This window comes from Guillardia theta (genome assembly GCF_000315625.1).
Source record: "Guillardia theta CCMP2712 unplaced genomic scaffold GUITHscaffold_17, whole genome shotgun sequence".
Classification (NCBI taxonomy): Eukaryota; class Cryptophyceae; order Pyrenomonadales; family Geminigeraceae; genus Guillardia; species Guillardia theta.
This window is the reverse complement of record NW_005434657.1, coordinates 53,335-72,980: the sequence shown is the minus strand read 5'-3', so window position 1 is coordinate 72,980 and position 19,646 is coordinate 53,335. Positions and strand designations below refer to the sequence as shown.

The 19,646-nt window shown below is 53.5% G+C and overlaps 10 protein-coding genes across 10 annotated transcripts; 4 read left to right on the top strand and 6 right to left on the bottom strand.

Moving 5' to 3' along the window:
• Nucleotides 1–734: 734 nt before the first annotated feature.
• On the bottom strand, nt 735–1,573 carry GUITHDRAFT_151398 (hypothetical protein). Its single transcript, XM_005836452.1, has one exon. The coding sequence runs from the start codon at nt 1,565–1,567 to the stop codon at nt 869–871; it is 699 nt and encodes a 232-aa protein (XP_005836509.1). The 5' UTR covers nt 1,568–1,573; the 3' UTR covers nt 735–868.
• A 340-nt stretch (nt 1,574–1,913) lies between these two features.
• GUITHDRAFT_104490 (hypothetical protein) lies at nt 1,914–2,672 on the top strand (the record flags this gene model as incomplete). The annotated part of the gene is made up of 1 exon (XM_005836451.1): nt 1,914–2,672. One exon carries the CDS (start codon nt 1,914–1,916, stop codon nt 2,670–2,672), a length of 759 nt encoding a protein of 252 aa, XP_005836508.1.
• Nucleotides 2,673–3,225: 553 nt separating this feature from the next.
• On the bottom strand, nt 3,226–3,558 carry GUITHDRAFT_52161 (hypothetical protein; the record flags this gene model as incomplete). Its single annotated transcript, XM_005836450.1, has 1 exon — nt 3,226–3,558. A coding segment is annotated over one exon (333 nt), but the record flags the coding sequence as incomplete, so codon positions are not given.
• Nucleotides 3,559–4,417: 859 nt separating this feature from the next.
• On the top strand, nt 4,418–5,008 carry GUITHDRAFT_104488 (hypothetical protein; the record flags this gene model as incomplete). The annotated part of the gene is made up of 1 exon (XM_005836449.1): nt 4,418–5,008. The coding sequence occupies one exon, from the start codon at nt 4,418–4,420 to the stop codon at nt 5,006–5,008; it is 591 nt and encodes a 196-aa protein (XP_005836506.1).
• Nucleotides 5,009–5,724: 716 nt separating this feature from the next.
• Nucleotides 5,725–6,107, bottom strand: GUITHDRAFT_151397 (hypothetical protein). The gene is made up of 2 exons (XM_005836448.1): nt 6,088–6,107; nt 5,725–6,031 (listed from the first exon to the last, which is right to left on the bottom strand). The coding sequence occupies exon 2, from the start codon at nt 6,011–6,013 to the stop codon at nt 5,741–5,743; it is 273 nt and encodes a 90-aa protein (XP_005836505.1). The 5' UTR covers nt 6,014–6,031; nt 6,088–6,107; the 3' UTR covers nt 5,725–5,740.
• Nucleotides 6,108–6,965: 858 nt separating this feature from the next.
• On the bottom strand, nt 6,966–9,168 carry GUITHDRAFT_93214 (hypothetical protein). The gene is made up of 4 exons (XM_005836447.1): nt 7,963–9,168; nt 7,696–7,914; nt 7,309–7,626; nt 6,966–7,255 (listed from the first exon to the last, which is right to left on the bottom strand). Exons 1-4 carry the CDS (start codon nt 9,058–9,060, stop codon nt 7,109–7,111), a joined length of 1,782 nt encoding a protein of 593 aa, XP_005836504.1. The 5' UTR covers nt 9,061–9,168; the 3' UTR covers nt 6,966–7,108.
• Nucleotides 9,169–9,870: 702 nt separating this feature from the next.
• GUITHDRAFT_151394 (hypothetical protein) lies at nt 9,871–10,949 on the bottom strand (the record flags this gene model as incomplete). Its single annotated transcript, XM_005836446.1, has 7 exons — nt 10,779–10,949; nt 10,646–10,730; nt 10,543–10,596; nt 10,278–10,487; nt 10,184–10,227; nt 10,062–10,137; nt 9,871–10,012 (listed from the first exon to the last, which is right to left on the bottom strand). Coding segments are annotated over exons 2-7 (449 nt in total), but the record flags the coding sequence as incomplete, so codon positions are not given.
• A 2,081-nt stretch (nt 10,950–13,030) lies between these two features.
• On the top strand, nt 13,031–15,451 carry GUITHDRAFT_104486 (hypothetical protein; the record flags this gene model as incomplete). The annotated part of the gene is made up of 20 exons (XM_005836445.1): nt 13,031–13,077; nt 13,126–13,180; nt 13,235–13,337; nt 13,389–13,438; nt 13,491–13,553; nt 13,595–13,690; nt 13,738–13,817; nt 13,862–13,907; nt 13,951–14,060; nt 14,105–14,177; nt 14,228–14,323; nt 14,376–14,431; nt 14,477–14,532; nt 14,581–14,653; nt 14,697–14,823; nt 14,877–14,973; nt 15,021–15,098; nt 15,160–15,254; nt 15,314–15,372; nt 15,418–15,451. The coding sequence occupies 20 exons, from the start codon at nt 13,031–13,033 to the stop codon at nt 15,449–15,451; spliced, it is 1,494 nt and encodes a 497-aa protein (XP_005836502.1).
• A 67-nt stretch (nt 15,452–15,518) lies between these two features.
• GUITHDRAFT_151393 (hypothetical protein) lies at nt 15,519–16,111 on the bottom strand. Its single transcript, XM_005836444.1, has one exon. It carries the CDS (start codon nt 15,935–15,937, stop codon nt 15,554–15,556), a length of 384 nt encoding a protein of 127 aa, XP_005836501.1. The 5' UTR covers nt 15,938–16,111; the 3' UTR covers nt 15,519–15,553.
• A 492-nt stretch (nt 16,112–16,603) lies between these two features.
• GUITHDRAFT_67704 (hypothetical protein) lies at nt 16,604–17,890 on the top strand (the record flags this gene model as incomplete). The annotated part of the gene is made up of 4 exons (XM_005836443.1): nt 16,604–17,062; nt 17,285–17,512; nt 17,556–17,610; nt 17,748–17,890. 4 exons carry the CDS (start codon nt 16,604–16,606, stop codon nt 17,888–17,890), a joined length of 885 nt encoding a protein of 294 aa, XP_005836500.1.
• Between the last annotated feature and the right edge of the window lie 1,756 nt (nt 17,891–19,646).

The window sequence follows — 19,646 nt, the reverse complement described above, 5'->3', positions numbered from 1 at the left end:
GCGCATCGTCCTCCCTGCAGACTGCGACCCCGGCGACATCCGCTCGGAGTACTGTGACGGCCAGCTTCGGATCGAGGTAGCCCGACGCCAGCCTGCCGATCGCAGCACCAGCGAGGACGACGAGCTGTCCGAGGAAGCCCGCCGGCTCAAAGAGACTTGTGCCAGCAAGCGCGCTCGAGTCGCCGAGCTGACGGAGGAGCTCCGCCGTGAGCGCCGGGACCTCGTCGGTCTGGAGAGCGAGCTCCGAGCAGCAAGAGAGGAAGCCCGCCGGAAGCGATCGACCCGCCGGACCCCCATCGCCATCCAGCATCCTACTACGACCGACCGTGCAGCTCTACAAGCACCCAAGGCAGACAGGACGGAGTAGGAAACGCTCTAGACTAGACACGAGCATGTAACTACGTAGAAGCTAGTAATGAACGCTTGATCTCGAGTACTTGCGCTTGACGACAAGATGTCTCCGGCTGCCTGACAGCCCTGGACCCCCTTCTTGTCGCTGACTCGAGGTATGAGGGAGGGCCCCCCTCTCTTCCTGTACCTCGCCCCCGCCACCTCCCTGCCCCTCCTTCCTCTCTCTGTGGCCTACACAAGCCCTGACTCTACAGCCTCTCGGTACGGCAGCCCGCCGCCGCTCCACCCATCGCCTGTCTGCACGGGTGCCCGCGCCGCTGCCGCTCAGACCCTCCTCACCTCACCTCGCCTCCTCCTTGAGCTCTCGCAGTCTACCAGGCAAGGTAGGGGAACGTGCCTTTATTGTACAACAACGTCTACAGATAGGTCTAGTCTCTACACGGCTCGCCTGCTAGGCTGTGTGCAGGCTGCAGGCCGCCTGAGGAGGGAGTCAGCGGCCCGTCTCTCAGCCTGGTTGCTAGAGCAGAGGGATCCTGTGCCGCGGAGGCGCCTGTAGCTCCTCCTCGGGTCGCTTGACGGACACTCGGAGGACTCCGTTGTCGTACTTGGCCTCGACCATGTCGGGCTTCGTGTGGGGAGGGAGGGAGACGCGCTTCTCAAACGCCGCATACGACGCTTGGACTCGCGCCGGCTCCTCCGACGTCTGCTTGGAGGACGAGCGGCCGGAGATGACTAGGGTCGGGGGGACGTCGCCTGTGGCCTCGAGGACCTCGACGGCGATGTCGTCCTTGGCGAGGCCCGGGGTAGCGGCGGTGACGAGGAGACGATCGGAGGTCGACTGGATGTCAAAGTGAGGCCGCAGCCGCATCACCGCCCCTCCTCCCTCCCCGTCCGAGGGGCTGGGGTCGTTGGTGACGGGACTCGCAGGCGGGTCGCGACAGGCCTCGTCCGGGAGGAGGAAGCCGCCGGTGACATCCATGACGGAGTCGAGCATGCGGTCCATCTCCTGCTCCAGCCGGCTCATCGTCGACAGGATCTGACGCGGGCTGCTAGGAAGCGACGCCGACAACGGTCGGTAGGGGTCCAGCATGAAGGCGCTCGGAGTGATGAGGAAGGCGGAGGACGAGGAGAGCATGATCAAGCCTAGGAGAGCAAGAAGAAGGATCGAGGGACGCGACAGAGGACAGGGCGCGCACGAGGACGAGCTACGCGGCATCATCGCAAGCTACTGGCTGAGGTCCGCAAGCTGTCGGGCGACTCGGATAGGAAGGCAAGGGGAGGATGGAAGGGAGGGGGGGGGAGGGGTGCTGGGAGGCTGGGTAGGGATGAGGGGTAGTACCGTAGACCAGCAAAACTGAGTCTAAAAATACACACAAACCTCCGTACAAACACTATTTTTAGAAACACCCTGTCACCCCGGTATTCTCGATCTTTCCACGTCCCCCCTCCTCCCTCTATATCTCCTCCCCATCTCCCGTCGACCCTCCCAACCCATCCCACACCCAACCCACTCTTTCTCTCTCTCGACACGACTCTCTGCTTCACTCCTGCTTACTGATCCCATGCTCTCCCTTCTCGCTGCCCGTCCTCTCGACATGCTCCTCGCTCCTACCCCTCGCTTGTCTTACCCCTCGGTCTCGCTCCTGTCTGACCTCGACTCGGTCTGGGACGACCTGCAGCCGTCCTGGTACGACCGCGTCTCAGCCTCCCGGCTTCTTGACACCGCTGCCATGCCTCGCATCGAGTCTCGCCCGGACAGGCACGTGGTGACCATGGACACGCCCGGAGTACCCGCGGGAGACCTCGCGCTGAGCCTGGTAGGCGACCGGACGCTAGAGCTGGTAGCCTCGTCGAGCATCTCACCCACCTCCGCGGCAGCTGACGCTCGTCTGGACGACGAGGCTGCTCAAGCCCCTGGTGCTCACCCCGACCGATCGTCCCTTCGCCTCCGCCAGCGCATCGTCCTCCCTGCAGACTGCGACCCCGGCGACATCCGCTCGGAGTACTGTGACGGCCAGCTTCGGATCGAGGTAGCCCGACGCCAGCCTGCCGATCGCAGCACCAGCGAGGACGACGAGCTGTCCGAGGAAGCCCGCCGGCTCAAAGAGACTTGTGCCAGCAAGCGCGCTCGAGTCGCCGAGCTGACGGAGGAGCTCCGCCGTGAGCGCCGGGACCTCGTCGGTCTGGAGAGCGAGCTCCGAGCAGCAAGAGAGGAAGCCCGCCGGAAGCGATCGACCCGCCGGACCCCCATCGCCATCCAGCATCCTACTACGACCGACCGTGCAGCTCTACAAGCACCCAAGGCAGACAGGACGGAGTAGGAAACGCTCTAGACTAGACACGAGCATGTAACTACGTAGAAGCTAGTAATGAACGCTTGATCTCGAGTACTTGCGCTTGACGACAAGATGTCTCCGGCTGCCTGACAGCCCTGGACCCCCTTCTTGTCGCTGACTCGAGGTATGAGGGAGGGCCCCCCTCTCTTCCTGTACCTCGCCCCCGCCACCTCCCTGCCCCTCCTTCCTCTCTCTGTGGCCTACACAAGCCCTGACTCTACAGCCTCTCGGTACGGCAGCCCGCCGCCGCTCCACCCATCGCCTGTCTGCACGGGTGCCCGCGCCGCTGCCGCTCAGACCCTCCTCACCTCACCTCGCCTCCTCCTTGAGCTCTCGCAGTCTACCCGGCAAGGTAGGGGAACGTGCCTTTATTGTACAACAACGTAGGGGAACGTGCCTTTATTGTACAACAACGTCTACAGATAGGTCTAGTCTCTACACGGCTCGCCTGCTAGGCTGTGTGCAGGCTGCAGGCCGCCTGAGGAGGGAGTCAGCGGCCCGTCTCTCAGCCTGGTTGCTAGAGCAGAGGGATCCTGTGCCGCGGAGGCGCCTTTAGCTCCTCCTCGGGTCGCTTGACGGACACTCGGAGGACTCCGTTGTCGTACTTGGCCTCGACCATGTCGGGCTTTGTGTGGGGAGGGAGGGAGACGCGCTTCTCAAACGCCGCATACGACGCTTGGACTCGCGCCGGCTCCTCCGACGTCTGCTTGGAGGACGAGCGGCCGGAGATGACTAGGGTCGGGGGGACGTCGCCTGTGGCCTCGAGGACCTCGACGGCGATGTCGTCCTTGGCGAGGCCCGGGGTAGCGGCGGTGACGAGGAGACGATCGGAGGTCGACTGGATGTCAAAGTGAGGCCGCAGCCGCATCACCGCCCCTCCTCCCTCCCCGTCCGAGGGGCTAGGGTCGTTGGTGACGGGACTCGCAGGCGGGTCGCGACAGGCCTCGTCCGGGAGGAGGAAGCCGCCGGTGACATCCATGACGGAGTCGAGCATGCGGTCCATCTCCTGCTCCAGCCGGCTCATCGTCGACAGGATCTGACGCGGGCTGCTAGGAAGCGACGCCGACAACGGTCGGTAGGGGTCCAGCATGAAGGCGCTCGGAGTGACGAGGAAGGCGGAGGACGAGGAGAGCATGATCAAGCCTAGGAGAGCAAGAAGAAGGATCGAGGGACGCGACAGAGGACAGGACGCGCACGAGGACGAGCTACGCGGCATCATCGCAAGCTACTGGCTGAGGTCCGCAAGCTGTCGGGCGACTCGGATAAGAAGGCAAGGGGAGGATGGAAGGAAGGAGGGGGGAGGGGTGCTGGGAGGCTGGGTAGGGATGAGGGGTAGTACCGTAGACCAGCAAAACTGAGTCTAAAAATACACACAAACCTCCGTACAAACACTATTTTTAGAAACACCCTGTCACCCCGGTATTCTCGATCTTTCCACGTCCCCCCTCCTCCCTCTATATCTCCTCCCCATCTCCCGTCGACCCTCCCAACCCATCCCACACCCAACCCACTCTTTCTCTCTCTCGACACGACTCTCTGCTTCACTCCTGCTTACTGATCCCATGCTCTCCCTTCTCGCTGCCCGTCCTCTCGACATGCTCCTCGCTCCTACCCCTCGCTTGTCTTACCCCTCGGTCTCGCTCCTGTCTGACCTCGACTCGGTCTGGGACGACCTGCAGCCGTCCTGGTACGACCGCGTCTCAGCCTCCCGGCTTCTTGACACCGCTGCCATGCCTCGTATCGAGTCTCGCCCGGACAGGCACGTGGTGACCATGGACACGCCCGGAGTACCCGCGGGAGACCTCGCGCTGAGCCTGGTAGGCGACCGGACGCTAGAGCTGGTAGCCTCGTCGAGCATCTCACCCACCTCCGCGGCAGCTGACGCTCGTCTGGACGACGAGGCTGCTCAAGCCCCTGGTGCTCACCCCGACCGATCGTCCCTTCGCCTCCGCCAGCGCATCGTCCTCCCTGCAGACTGCGACCCCGGCGACATCCGCTCGGAGTACTGTGACGGCCAGCTTCGGATCGAGGTAGCCCGACGCCAGCCTGCCGATCGCAGCACCAGCGAGGACGACGAGCTGTCCGAGGAAGCCCGCCGGCTCAAAGAGACTTGTGCCAGCAAGCGCGCTCGAGTCGCCGAGCTGACGGAGGAGCTCCGCCGTGAGCGCCGGGACCTCGTCGGTCTGGAGAGCGAGCTCCGAGCAGCAAGAGAGGAAGCCCGCCGGAAGCGATCGACCCGCCGGACCCCCATCGCCATCCAGCATCCTACTACGACCGACCGTGCAGCTCTACAAGCACCCAAGGCAGACAGGACGGAGTAGGAAACGCTCTAGACTAGACACGAGCATGTAACTACGTAGAAGCTAGTAATGAACGCTTGATCTCGAGTACTTGCGCTTGACGACGAGATGTCTCCGGCTGCCTGACAGCCCTGGACCCCTTTTTGTTTTCAACTTTGATCTGTCAAGAGACACATTACTTTCTTCCGCACAACAGGGTGTTCCTTCATTTCATCATCGAGGTTGAAGGTGGCTACGACGTAATCAATCTATATCAAGATCAAACGGACGGACAGCTGACAATGGCAAGGGTTCACTTTCTCAAGCTCTCGTATTTCTTGACTGCTCTTGAGGCTCTGGGGATTTGCAGGTGGGACAATCACGATAAGGATCGTTTTGTCGTGCATCCGGAGGATGGAGTGTAGTTCCGAATAGCCTCTGTCAAGGATGACAGGACACGTTAGTTAGTGATGGGTGGCGAGTATTGATTTCATTCGAGGATACGTTCGTTAGTGATGGGTGAGTATTGATTTCAATCGAGGATACGTTAGTTAGTGATTGGTGGCGAATGAAAATGCCAGAAACTGCTCAGATGGCTGAAGATGTAAAGGAAGCAGACCACTCGTATTGCGCGGTGAAACTGACTGTCATGCTCGCGTGCAAGGGGCATATGGATGATTTTACTCGCTTTGTGTGGGGAGGCAGGGAGGGGTCAAACAAAGGCTGCAGCTGCAGCGTGATGAACATGGGTATACGCCCACGTCTAAGTTGGGTTTATACAATATAGTTACAAGGAATGATACATAAGTTTTCACCAACGCTGAGAACTGATTTGTCAGTCATTTCAGGGTTTGTAAGTAGTAGGCTCTTGATGGTTGTTCTGAATCGCTGGGCGAGTTCAAGAAGGTTGTCATGTGGCTGAGTAGAATACGTCAAGCCCAGCAGAAGTCCATCTACTGCATGTGCTGGAATCTGATTCGGATCTTTGATCTCATCCGGCATTCGGTTCCCATTTAAAGCCCAAAGCAGGTACCAGTTGCTGCTCATTGCGAATCGCCTTATTATCTGTTAGAGAAGATTCAGAACGCACCCTGCCTTGCACACAACAAGCCTCCAATCACCTTTTCTAAAGTATCTCCGGGTTGTGTGCAATACTTACACTTCTCTACAAATATGGTAAAGGAAGTCGTGCTTGCAGAAGCATTTCCACGCATACACCCGATGCCAACCGAAAAGTTGGTGGCATTGTCCATAGCATAGACACAGAAGGAAACGTTTTTCCCTGAATCCGATCTGTTGGCATTCATTAATCAGCAACACAGACAAACAGGCAAATTTCTTGCAATTTACATTTGAGGTCTCCAGACAAAATCCGCTTGCACGAGGCAGCTGGCATTCTTTGAGTTGCAAGCTTCCTGATTGGTTTGGATGAACTCAGCGCCACTTGGCATTGGTTGTGAAAGTTTTAGTTTCATGGAGAGATTGTAATATGAGAAATTGACATCCATGTTCTGAACGAAAATTTGATTGGCTGTCACCCCCCCTGTTGAAATATTGATTTGCTGCTGCATCTTTGGAATTATGTTTGCTATGCGAAATGAGATGTTGATCGGGCAATTGATATAGAAGACGTGCAGCCCGAAATTTGCCCTGCTAGATTCATCCCATGACACCTGTACACTGAGATGAGCACATTCGCGTTCCCACTCCTTCCCCTACCTCTCCAGCGCTCTCAGGAACCAGAAAGAAAGCAAACATCATGGCAGGAAGACGGATGGTAGAAAGCGAGCAGGAGGACGTTGGAGCATGTCGACAGGCCCTCCCTCCCTCTTCCGCTCCCATCTTGGCCCTCGCCATGCTCCCAGGAGGTAGGGCCAGAGAGAGAATGGTAAACGAAAACAGTGGTGGTGGAGGGGAAATGTGGGGTGGTACTGGGAGCCGAAGGGGTGGTGGCCACCTGTTGCTGCCAATCGACACAGCAGAACCTCCTGAGAGACTTGACGACGCTAATTTAATTTGTGTTGCTTCCGACACACACCAGAGAATCACGCTGAGAAAGCTTCTGCTACAACTGATGCATAGTGCACACATGGAGATACAACGGGAAAGAAGTCGAACAATAGTGAAACAAAATATCTGAAGTTATGCATCTGATTTAGCATTGGCGCCAAACAGTCGTTGCGAGTAACCGGCGATTCTGGAGATCCTTCCTTGGAGCAGCACAAACTCATCGTTGGTGCCGGTCATCTGCTTCCTCATGTCTCGCACTCGATCAAGAACAGATGAATCCTGGAAGGGAGAGTGAAAGACTCAGTGGCAGCATTTCATCAGCAGCATCTCACGTAGTAGTTCAGGCCATGAGCTTTCGCCACCAGCTTTCTCTTCTCGTTCTTGCCTGCCATGGTCGGAGCAGAAGCTGCAGGCAGCACGGGAGATTCTGCCTTGACTGCAGCTTTGGTCCTTGCACCTGTAGGAGAGCCGGGGGGTTTGACGAGTGCGACTCGTTCTGGGCTCGGAAGTTTTTCTATCGGAGAGTTGGAGGGGCTGGATCCTCTCGAGTGCGAGGATGACACTTGTACCTTCACATGTGGGACCACAACGAATGAGTCTCGCTTCACTTCAGAGGACTTGGTGATGTACTTGAAGGGGCGTGCACCCTCCTAGGAATGAAACTGATCAACTCGTGGGGAAGAAGATTGGAAGAAGGTCAAGGTCATAGCAAGCCTTACCGCCCTCGAGGATGGAGACACTTGCTTCTCAATGATTTCTACTGGATGCACTTCGCTATAAACTTCACGAGGACTTGCAGGAAAGGCCTCGTCGTCAGAGAGACCTTCTGAGCTGTAGTCAGATTCTTCGCTCTCGTCCGAATCATCGGCTATCTGTTGAGCTCTAATCTCGCGGAGATACCATTGCATCCTCTCTTCATTGCTAAATTCCAAGACAGCCTTGCACAACAAAATGTAAGTGAATACAAGGAAACATTGTGGATATACTTCACAGAATTGCTTTCCAAACTTTTCGTAGTCAGCAGTTGTATAGTGCAGTCCATCATACTTTCCAAAGTTTCCACCCAGGAACGAAGCCTCAATGGTGTATGCAGCTCTTATCTGGAAATCCTTGAACAAGACGGACCTTCCAGTCCCCTCCCTTCCTTTCTTAAGGTCAAAGGTACACTGCTCGTACTTGAAGGCATCACACATCTTTGATAATATGTAAGGGAAGACTCTTTCATATCCGGTGGGAAGTCGATCCCTGGCAATATATTCCTTGGATGGAGTGCATCCATAAGAAAAAATGTTCTTCCTCCGGCTATGTGCATGAAGATCGACGGCTAAGAAAACCTCTTTGTGACTTCTGTGCTTGCTGAGATATTCTTTGAAGAGGTCGAGAGGCCGGTGCTTCTGATCTGGTTCATGCCAGTGCCGATTCAGATCATCTCCAAGAAGAGTTGTTCGAGTGTTTCCCGCGGTCACTCCGTCCGGATTCAGCATCGGAATGATGACGAACACAAACTTCTCACGTAGCTTCTTTGCTGCAGGGCTTGTTCCAACCAAGAACTCTATGACCCCTTTCATCATATAGCTAGATGGAGTTTCTCCTGGATGACACCGTGCAAGAATGAAGATCACTTTTCTGCTCTGCAATATTTCGTCCGGTGCTGTGGCTGAGATCTCAAGGGTGTAACAATCATTCCCTCCAGGTGACCTTCCAAGTTTGACCTTGTTGGTCATGCAAGAGGCATCCTTAGATTCCATCAATGCAGTCAAATCCTCACTCAGTTGATTGACCGTGTACGGATAGCAATGAGCAAAGTAAACAGTGTCGTCATCGTATTCTCCAACATAAGTGAAAGTCAATGTGCGGAAAGGAATTCGACTGTGCGAGCGATAGTATAATCCACTCTTGTAGTACGCTATCTCTTTGCAAGAGCGTTCCCACCCCAATTGCACTGACTTTGCATGGCATTCGCTATATCGTAGAGGTCGCAGCCCATAATTGTACAGACTCTTTGATTTGCACATGTTGACGATGTTAAACTTGTACGAGACACCTTTCTGCACATTAGATACCTGGAAGTAAAACCATTGCATATGCCGATTTGAGTTGGTATCTGGTTCTAGCTGAATGTCATACTCATACACGCCTACCTGTGTTACCCTGCGCAAGTTTCCACTTTCAAAGCTGCTTGAAAACCTTAGATGTTTCTCGAAGTACACATCGCCCTCCGGGTTCTGAGAGTTTGAAGCCTTTCTGTCAAATATTATCACGCGAGATTTCCCACTGATGAAGTCACTGTTCCGAAGCCTTTGCAGATCTCTCTCTTTCAACGACTTTAAGAACGACTCTGTGATTGAAGAATCCACTTGCTTCTCGAAAGGCGGGATTCTTTTAATGTGGCTGACGGAACATACATTCCTAGTTGAAATCTCAGTCAGCCAATCAATGAGATCAATCGCTTCATCGTGATGTGACTTGAAACTTCCTTGTCTGACCGATTTTCCTTTTACTTTCGTATTTTGTTTGGCTTTGCTGAGAGAAGCAAGATATTTTGACCCAGCAGATTCGTGAAGGATGCTTTGAAACTGCTCTTGCCAAATTGAACTACTGGAGATTCGGCTTTCAAACCCAAGCATTTCTCGCTCTCCCTCAAAACCATCATTGACAAGAAATCCATCATGGTTGCTGCTCCGTGTAATGAATTTATGCCTCGAAACATCGTTCTGTCTGCTTAAACTGGTGGCGGGACGCATTGATGTCTCTGGAGATGAGAAAGGAGCTGTGGATGAGATGGAATTTTTGGCATACTTGAGTTGAACTATGCGCTTTGTACGTTCTTCAAGTAAATTTTTCAATACAAAGCTTCTCTGAGAAGTTTCGAGATCGAGAGTCTGGGATCGGTTAGATGTCGTAGAGGAAGATTCAGTCCTTTTCACCAATGCAGGCGTTGCTGCGCTGAGAGTCCTGACAGCTGGACTCGATTGCATTCCGGAATGAGTAGCAAACCGATTACTTATTTCCATCTCTTTTGCATCCTCTTGGAGGCTGAGTGATTCAGATTAGTTATGATGTCAACCATAAATCAATAACTTACGCAAGAAACACGCTTCGTGAGTGGTTCCAGTCTTTGTCAGCTACTTCCTTGTTGTATTCGCGGTACTCACGACCATCTGCCAGTTGCTTACAACATCATTCAAATCGACATGAGTAGCTCACTCGAAGGCGTCCTGCTGCCTTCATACATGTCTCGCAGATATCTTCTGCAACGCGTCTGCTCAACAAGAAAGGAAGCTAGCACGCGATAGAAGACCTGGAAGGAGACAGAGGAATCTGCTTATGTGTTTCAATGAATTGTGCGATATTCATCACCCCCCTGGCCTGACGATTTCGTGCTCTATGGGCTCTATCATCTTGCTGATGTGCGAAGCTGCTGGGAGATGTCGAGGGTAGAAGACCTCGGTTGTTCACAAAATGACTTCCAACTATCTTGAGGGGGCTCGACGGCCTTTCATCATGATACCTTGCAGAAGGAATCAGAACAAGTATGCCTCGCTGGCATCCAATTGTTGATTTACTGCTCAGAAAGGAAGTCTTTCCGTCGATGCTTTGCTCGGTTTTCTCTTCTAGAACTGAGCAAATTTTAGACCTTGTTCGTATAACAACATTGATATTCTTAACCCTGAGACAGTGTGGGGGCGATGCTCCATCTGCAGTTCACTTCTGTTTCTCATGGTAAGAGCGTTTCTTCTTTCTGGCTCTTCAACTACCATCTCAAGTTACCAAATGCTCAGCTCTTCCATGAGAGTTTCACCTTGCCGCCATCAGCCCTGGACAGCACTGCACCTCGAGGCAGCGCTTCGGAGCAGATCAAGACGCTTTCATGATGATGCTTCAACATGTTCCATGTCTTGTCGCCTCCCCTCCCTTCCAGCATCCCTGCCGTCATCTCCTCCCTTCTACTGCCATAGGCCCCGGCATCTCGGTAATCTCCAACGCCCCTTCCGTTACACTCTGCGTTATTCTTATCGGACACTGAGTCTGATTTCCAACCCCGGGGTGCCGGCGGGCCGGCCGCACCCTCCGAGTCGGTGTAGTACTTCGGCGGGCCATGCTGTGACAGCGCCGGCTCGATCCGATCCAGCGAGTCGGAACATGGCGCAGCCCGCGCGGCCCGGCCAGCAAGGCCGCTCTTATGCCAGCGGCTAATAGTTCTAGTTGAATGCGGTCACTCATATGAATGAGGCTACATCTCGAATCTGTTTGGCAACCGCGCTATGATATGTAATTGCTTTCTAGAAACGCAGAATATGCACAAGACCACATAAGCAAGCGGCTTTCCTATTCGTTCAATTTGCTTCGACGTCCTAGACATAACACCATCAACAGGTCACCGGGTCGCTGCAAGCAGGACATCACTTACGCGCAGGATCTCATCTTCAAGCGCCATTTGGTTCAACCATGACTGTTCCTTCATACCAAAGATTATATGATGCAAAAGTGTACCTTCAAATCGAACGTGCATACCCTTCCTTCAATCACCGGATGCAGTGGTGTAGTGTCGTGCCCATTCTTGTGCGATTCATGTGTTCTGGATGAACTTTTCGGAGTCTGCACAATAAAATGCAACATGTTAAAAGTTTACAAGTATATTGTCGCATATCAGCTCACCGAGACACCAAATTCACTCAGAATCTGCTCTTCCAATTCAAGAGTTGAGGGTAAACGTGAGATTTCCGGCTCTTCTTCACGATGGACATCACTCTGGTTATCCCTTGATGTTCGCGGGTGGATTTCCCTAGACCTGGACTCGACTTGACCTGGGAGGTGTAATCGATGCTTATGAACATGTCGCGTACTCAAAAAGTGAGGTATCATGTCTACCTGTGTTGACAGCGTCTGGCATCCTTGGCATGACATCTCCTTGTGAACTTGTATTTGATTCATCGCGTTGTGCCGAAATACCGACAGGATGGCGGCCAGATGAAGGTCCACAACCCATGAACAGAAAAATGCTTGGAAAGGGGGAGAAATTTCCTCAGCTCCACTCACACACCACGTTGACCTGGAACTCTTTTTGCTTCTCACTTTGTGGCCAACGGTCCATACAGTCGAGCTCTTCTATTGAAGTTGAATTCGTCCTCTCTAGATCATAATTCTCTCCATTTGCTACTTTCTGAAACTTTTGATTCTGTAGCTTATCCCACGTCATCTAAGATTCCCTTTGAGCTCGCTGTGTAGCCTCCATCCCCCGTCCTGATCTTGGCTCATGACCAAGCTCTATACTTCATACATGCCGTCTCTGCAAACATGAGCCTGTTCATCTCTTCTCCCCATGACGCGTCCTCCCATCTGCTCTTCCTCCTCTTCTCCTTCCTTCCGTCTTGTCTGCTCGTGGAGAGCCCATGTTAGCCTCTCCGACCTTCGCCCAACCGCCTATCGACTGTGATAGCCAGTCAAAGAAGTGGGGTACTAAAAGGGAAAAAGAGGGGTGGGACGACTATAAATATATCTTCCTTTAAAGTACGGGTGCTTTACCTACTAGGAATGGGGGTAGTAGTTGTACGAGTCTACAAGGGTTTTATATTGGTGTGATTGAGAATAGGGGTTCTTTTTAGGGTAACAGAGGGGGTACTTTTGTCCATTGCACGGGGGTTATTGGATAGTCAAACTGGGGGGTGGTAAGGGTGACGGGGTGTGGACATAAGCTCAGGGCGTAAGACGGCAGAAAATGCTCAGGTAAAACAAGAATGGACAGAGCGATACGAGCAGAAGATTGCGAGAATGTGGCGAGAATTGTCGGAGATGAGAAGAATGATCGTTGAAATATGAAAGACAGTGATGTAAGTGCAGAATGACGAGAAGAAATGTGTCAGAGGAGCTGAAGGATAGGGGAAGTATTTCAGTGCTGCGAATTCATCATAGAGGTTTGATGAGGTGACTAGAAGAGAGACAATTGAGGGAAGAACGAGGTTTGTGTGTTGGGGGAGGAGGAGGATGATATCATCAAGGACTATTCGTTGGATAGAAGATAATGTTCTGCCCGACCGCAGCAAGGGCCTGGTAATGCAGGCCCTACGAGGGAATGTGGATTGCGTCCGTTCGTTGCAGAGGTAAGTCTTGATTTTAGTCTGGTCTCATGATAATCCTCACAAATTCAGCCGTCTCTCCTCTAGTTTCCGATCTCACTATTCCACGCTGTCAACAAGCTATAAGGTCAAGCTGATCAAAATTGTGTTGGTGTGTATCGAAGGCTGAGAGCTGAAGTAGTTCACCGTCAAGCCGCACATCACGCTTACGACGCGGAGCTTCAGTCACATCCAGAATCGATATCTTGGCCTGGGGGACGCATGTAAACGGCTGATACAACCTGGTGAGAAAGATGATATTGGAATTTCCTCAGGATAGTCATTCGTGATTCAAGGTGTGAACTCTCATGTCCTGTCGAGACTGTTGCCATCGAATAGACCTCATGTGACTGACGGACAACCACTCTTGCTTGCCGATTCTTACTGGGAAGTCATAGAATTCGTCAGCTGCGATCGGGGAGCAGAAGCATTTGTCAACATCAGCTGTGCCAGAGCATCAGGTACTGACATGTTCAGCAGAAAATGTCTTATGATTTCTTAGAAACTTGACGATACCAACATCGTTCAACTGGAAGGAGTCTGGTACAGCAAAGGCGATCGCTCAGTAGGCTACTGGTTGATTGTAGTTTCTGGCATGGTGATCAAGGATTGGTTGTTGCCCGATACTGACTTGAACCAATACAGGTCATTGCCATGGTCGTTCTTGGTGGATTGACGCGTCTCACTGGTTCCGGTTTGTCCATGGTCAAATGGAAGCCACATAGGTGAGATGAGAGATGGCACTTGTGGTGTTGAGACAAGGCTGCAGTGAGATTCCGCCGATGACAGAAGAAGAGTGGATGGCAGAGTTTGAGGTATAAAATTTCAAGGTGACTTTCTGCTCTTACAGCATGGTAGGAATTCAAGACATACCCCGAGTGGATAATGAAACGTCAATATGAAAACTTTACTCTTCAAGATTTCAAGTTCATCTACTACATGGAGTGGTCTCATCGTATGTTCGGACGGTGAAGGTTGACAGAGGTTTGAATACCGCCTGATTCAGCTGCAGTCTGATCGGGGTTGTTTTCACCGTTCCTCTGGTTTACTTCGCTTCACGAGGATACTTGAAAGGGCCCATTCCGGTGATGAAAAAGATTGTTAGCGCTCTGAACTCAGATTGCTGCAATCATAGAAACAAGTCGGTTTCTTGTTTACTCTCGGAGGGTTGCAAGGACTTGTTGGATGGTGGATGGTCAAAAGCGGTCTGCAGAAAGAAAAGATGCAATTGGTGAACGATTTGAATATTTTCTATTTGTCTTATTGTCGGTCTGTTGCTGTAGGAATCTGCAGAAGATTGGCAGTTCAACACTCAATTTGCAGCTGTCAGCCCATACAGGTGCTTCAAAAGGCTATTTTTCGAATATTTATTCTCTTCATGTAGGTTGACCGCTCACCTTTCCTCGGCGATTACAATCTACATGCTTCTCTTTTGGTTTGGTGCGCAGCTGTGGAGAAACGAGCTTCTATTGATCACTTTGTCTATAGGACTTGGTCTCATCGACAAGCGTCGAATTGCAACTGCTTGCGACCAGACGGCAAAGAAGATGTGGTGGTTCAGGTTTGAAGATTCGATGTATGAATGCTTGGTCACGTTCATGCAGGCAGGTCGCCCATGGAGCTGCAGCGTTTGCAGGGTTGACGGCCTTCTCTGGAGGATTTGTGGCAGGAAATCATGCAGGCCTTGCCTACAATGATTGGCCGCTGATGGGAGGAAGATTCATCCCAAAGGTTTGCGAAGAGGGTAAAAGAGGGAGAAAATTTTGATCTGATGCGAGAAAAAGGATCTGTGGGAGGACCGATTGGGATGGAGGAACTTCACAGAGCACATTCCTGCTGTTCAGTTCAACCATCGCATGCTGGCCTACTCCACACTGACGGGTTAGAGAAAGCTTCCTCCTTTCATCCTTGATAGACACCCGGTGCAGGCGCTCTCGCCACATTCTACATGGCCAGCAGCATCAAGCTCCCTAAGCGTGTCAACAACGCGATGCGGCTGGTAGCAGGTTGGCTCACGCCTCTGATAGTTCAGTCTCTTGTCATCGCAAGAGTCTCACGGCGCTCCAGGCGCTCTGCTCCTGCAAATCAGCCTCGGCGTTGGAACTTTGTGGGGAGGAGTTCCAGTAGAGCTTGCAGCATCGCATCAAGCTGGATCTCTTGTGGTATGGACGATCGTCTCATCAAGGTGTTAGTCATGAGCTCTGACCCCCGTCTCTCGCAGGTTCTTTCCTCCTTCCTTTGGCTGCTCCACACCCTCCGATACGCTCATCCCACCTTCAGGTGCCGTGAGGTAGGTCGGCACTTCGCTCACAGTGTGAAACGCAGGCTCGCAAACGTCGTTTCATCTGCCATTCGATGATCCTCCCGCCATGGGATGCACCATGTGGCAATCATTGGTACAGGTTGAGCCATTGCGATAAACAATTAAGGTGTACAAGTCTATTTCATGTGCCTCCTACCCTCATGCAACCGACCTGTTCGTCTCCATTGCGCCATAGCTCATGACGATGGCTCCTTCTCCCTCGCACTTGCTGCAGTACTCAGTTCTCACTATCCCGTCACATGTTGTGGACACCCTCCCCTGCCCACCGCACCCCACACAAGGGACGACGCGCACTTCGGGCCTCGACAACTTGCTCTCCAGGGGGAGGGGGAAACCGTCTCGGTCGCACATCCTTCCTGCCACGAACATCTGATGGGTCCCGTCTGCCAGGATGCGAATCCCACTCGTGAGAGGAGAACCGGGTGGTGATGGGGATGGAGAGGAGGAGCCCGGAACGTTGGCGACGCGCAGAGAAGATCGGAAGAAGGGAGAGTCATGGTCTTGCAATGCATCAACGGCCATTTCTCCTTCTTCTCGCTTCCAATCCTTTAGCGACTCCTCCCTGCCACCACCTGCTCTCCACTTCATCTGCTCCTTATTGCATTCCTGCTTGTGCCTCTCCCAGTCCAACCTCTGGCAGTCTCTCGAGCAGTACACGACCCTCTTGCATGCTGAGCAGCGCTTCCGTCCTCCTCCTCCACACCTCATGCAGTCTCCTCCTCCGCTTCCAGCGCCTCCGCCAACTTGAGCCATCCCAGAGCTCGCAGCGGTTTCCGTTCAACGGTTTTAGGCAGTAAAAGGCAGTGAAAAAGAGCAGGTTTCAATTGTTTAGGGAGCGACTCATGCTGAGAGGGGGAGGGAGAGGAGGGAGGGCGGGGAGAGAAGAGGATGAGCAGTGTGAACGAGGTCAAGCTGAGTGCAGGGAGTGCGAGAAAGCGAGAGAGAAGAGGAAGGGATGGGATGGGAAGAGATGTGGATCGAGAGGCGAAGTGGCATGGCGAGGAATCGCTAACAGAGATGGAAGCAGGTGCAGGTTGCTTGATATTCTTGGACGAGCATGCGAGTGACAGCAAGTCGCGAAGCTTCTTCCATCTGCGAGTCAGCAGCAACCGGAGACATTACGTGGACCTCGGGCTCAGGGTTGGCAATGCCGTAGCTTCGCAGTTGACGACTGGTGGCGGAGGCCTTATGGAGGGCGGCATCGTAGCGGACAGGTATGAGGCCATCAAGCGCATCGGGCATGGGTCCTACGGCAGCGTGTACCTTGCGCGGAGACGAGGGACTACAAGCAGCTTCGTGGTGCTCAAGAGAGTGTTTGTGGTGGAGGAGGGTTCCAAGGAGCACAAGGAAGCGATCAACGAGGTGAAGATGCTGCAGCGGCTGAGGCACAGGAACATCGTCGCCTACAAGGACTCCTTCATCCGCGACAGCCACCTCTGCATCGTCATGGCGTTCTGCAGCGGAGGAGACTTGCACTCGCAGATCCGAGCAGCCCGGTCCTCCTCGCGCACTTTTACCATGGAGCAGGTGCTGGAGTGGCTGGCGCAGATCCTGGAGGCCCTGAGGTACCTCCATGAGGAGAAGCGAATTCTTCATCGCGACCTCAAGTCACAGAATGTCTTCATCGTGCCTGAGCGACAGATGGCTGTGAGCGACTGGAAGGAGGAGCGCGGGGCCCAGGAGGAGGGGAAGTACACACCGCAAGTGAAGAAAGACGGGCTCTTCTTCGTGACCCACAAGGCACGAGATGGATGGACCTTCGGGTTCAGCGAGCGGGTCAACGGGATGTCGAACCTCGAGCACAAGGGCTACGTGCCGCAGGCGTGTCTGAAGCGCCTGCCCCCCGGCAGCCACAGGACGAGCGTCAAGTTAGGAGACTTTGGAATCTCAAAGTCCCTCAGCTCGACAGAGGACATGGCGTCCACAGTCATTGGCACTCCCTACTACATGTCGCCAGAGCTGTGCCAGAACCAGCCCTACAACCACAAGTCTGATATGTGGGCGGTCGGCTGCCTGCTGTACGAGGTTGTCATGCTACGTCACGCGTTCGAGGCGAAGAACCTCAACGAGCTAGTTCTCAACATCATGCAGGGGAAGGTGGAGGCCTCCCGCCCTCCGTCACTTCCTGACGTGCTGGCAGTTCCCGCCGGTGAACGAGGACGAGTGGGGGAAGGACATCTCGAAGCTGGTGGAAGGTGAGGGGGGGAGGGACAAGAGGAGGGGAGCACACTACGAGATGAGTTTAGTCCAGAGGCACAGAGGATGGGGGCAGGGGAGGTTCAGGATGAAAGGATGGATACGTGCAGAGAGATTGGTTGACTTCTGCTCCCAGACCTACTGCAGCAAGACCCGGCCAAACGTCCATCAGTCTCGGAAGTCCTTCAGAGAAAATTCCTGCAAGAGGTTGAGGAGAGGAGTCGAGAGAAAAGTGTCCTGACAACCAGATCTCAAGGTTTCCGTCTGCTTCACCCGTGAATCTCTGCCTGAGATAAAGTTGCCGGAGGTCGTTTTCCTTTTTCCTCCACCCCACCACCACCACCACCTCCTCCTTCTCCTCCTCCTCCTCCTCCTCCTCCACTTACAGCCAATACTACCCTACCAACATCTTCGACAGCAACACCCCTCCTCTATGATATCCTCCCTCTCCACCTCGTCTTTCTCAAATTCTCTGCCTCTTTTCCTGCTCTTCCTCTTCTTCCTTTGTCAAACGTGGTGGCAGGACATGTCAGTGGAGAAGGAAGAGCAGAGTGAGATGAGCTCTGCCGTCAGCAGCAGAGCAAAGAGAAACTTTCTGGACTGGAAATCTTCGCACTCATCTCGACGGGCAGCAGAAGGTTCATGCGGCTCTTTGATTCGAAGGGCTCACTGTTGGTCAAGACAACCCCAGAAACCTCGAGCATTCTGCTTCAAACATGTCAACCGATCGAACTCCAGTAAGTTTCTCTTCGCCGGCATCCTCTTGATCGATCTCCATCTGCTTCTCAGTTGCATTAGTTTGTCACCTTCCCTTGTCCCCTTCCTCCCCCGTCTTCTCCTAGCTTCTACTTTCCCTCATCCTCCTCACCCTTCGCCTGCAGCGGATCCACAGAGTCATCGTGAACATCGAGAACGAGGTACAGGATTCAAGGTATGCGAGCAAGGAGGAGGAGGAGGAGCTCATGACAAGAAAGAGGGACGCCATCTTCGGCCCACAAGTACCTTGCCGACGAGTCTTCCACCAGCCAGGAGAGCTCATGTCCTTCCAAGCCTTCTTCAGGTCACCCCCTGATGTTCTCCTCTTCCTCCTCCTAATGTTCTTGAAACAGCATGGAGAATGCCTTCACCGCTCGAGATGGAAGTTGAGCACAAATCTTACGGGTTTTTGAATGTTCGGACTTCTTTCTTTCCTCTTCCATCTCATTTCTCTTCCATTTTGCTCTTTCTGCCCTGAAATTTCACTCACTCTCCTCACAGTGTCCCGTTGGAAGTCCCGTCGAGGACGAGAAGTATGCAGGGGACATGAAGGATCTTTCAGATCTCAGTCAGGTCTTGTCCTCTCTCTGCCCAGCCGCCGCTCAACCCTCGCAGATCAACATTCCCATCAAGGAGGAAGTAGATTCTCCCAAGCAGAGGCTCGATGAAGACGCTCGTCTCTGCCTCCAGAAAAGCGGCGACACCTCACAGGACAGCTACGTCCGTCTCCTCCACGCGTATGCCAGGGACGATTCAAAAGGACAAACCGCTGAGGAGGACGGAGGTGAAACGTTTTGGTCGGTGAGGCATTGCTGATGCCTTGCAACAGATGAGGGACGAGAGGAGGGTAAGCGGGAGCAGGAGCAAGGCACCCAAGTCAAGCCACGGAAGATCCTCTTGGTTGAGACGAGCATGAAATCTTTGTCCCAGCTGCCCAGCTCTGCTGGAGACGGGCAGGAGCAGGAAGACAGGTGAGAAGACTGTCCATGGCACGAGTGTGAGAAAGGCCGCAGCCCGTTTAGCCAAGACAGTCTCAAGGGAAACAGCCAGCTGATCTGGATTGACGATAGCATGTTAGCATGATCGCCTCCCCTCCTCCCCTGTGACTTCACTTCGTCACCCGCTCTTCTCCTCTTCCCTCCTCTCCATTCCCTGCGCGCTTCCTCCCTTACTGTCTCTTTCTCTCCCCCTCCCCCTTTGATGCCCGGTCACCAGGCATGACATTCCGCCGGGCATGGAGGAACAAAGTCGTATTAGCAAGCGGGAGGAGTCTGAGGTA

What these genes read in the sequence shown, in the direction of transcription:
- GUITHDRAFT_151398 (XM_005836452.1), bottom strand. Translation starts at nt 1,567, where the DNA reads ATGCCGCGTAGCTCGTCCTCGTGCGCGCCCTGTCCTCTGTCGCGTCCC.
- GUITHDRAFT_151397 (XM_005836448.1), bottom strand. Translation starts at nt 6,013, where the DNA reads ATGAGCAGCAACTGGTACCTGCTTTGGGCTTTAAATGGGAACCGAATG.
- GUITHDRAFT_93214 (XM_005836447.1), bottom strand. Translation starts at nt 9,060, where the DNA reads ATGCAATGGTTTTACTTCCAGGTATCTAATGTGCAGAAAGGTGTCTCG. An exon ending in TTGGAAAGCAATTCTGTGAA is followed by an intron (nt 7,915 to 7,962) that starts GTATATCCACAA and finishes TTGTTGTGCAAG; the next exon opens with GCTGTCTTGGAATTTAGCAA. An exon ending in CTCATGGCCTGAACTACTAC is followed by an intron (nt 7,256 to 7,308) that starts GTGAGATGCTGC and finishes TCTCCCTTCCAG; the next exon opens with GATTCATCTGTTCTTGATCG.
- GUITHDRAFT_151393 (XM_005836444.1), bottom strand. Translation starts at nt 15,937, where the DNA reads ATGGCCGTTGATGCATTGCAAGACCATGACTCTCCCTTCTTCCGATCT.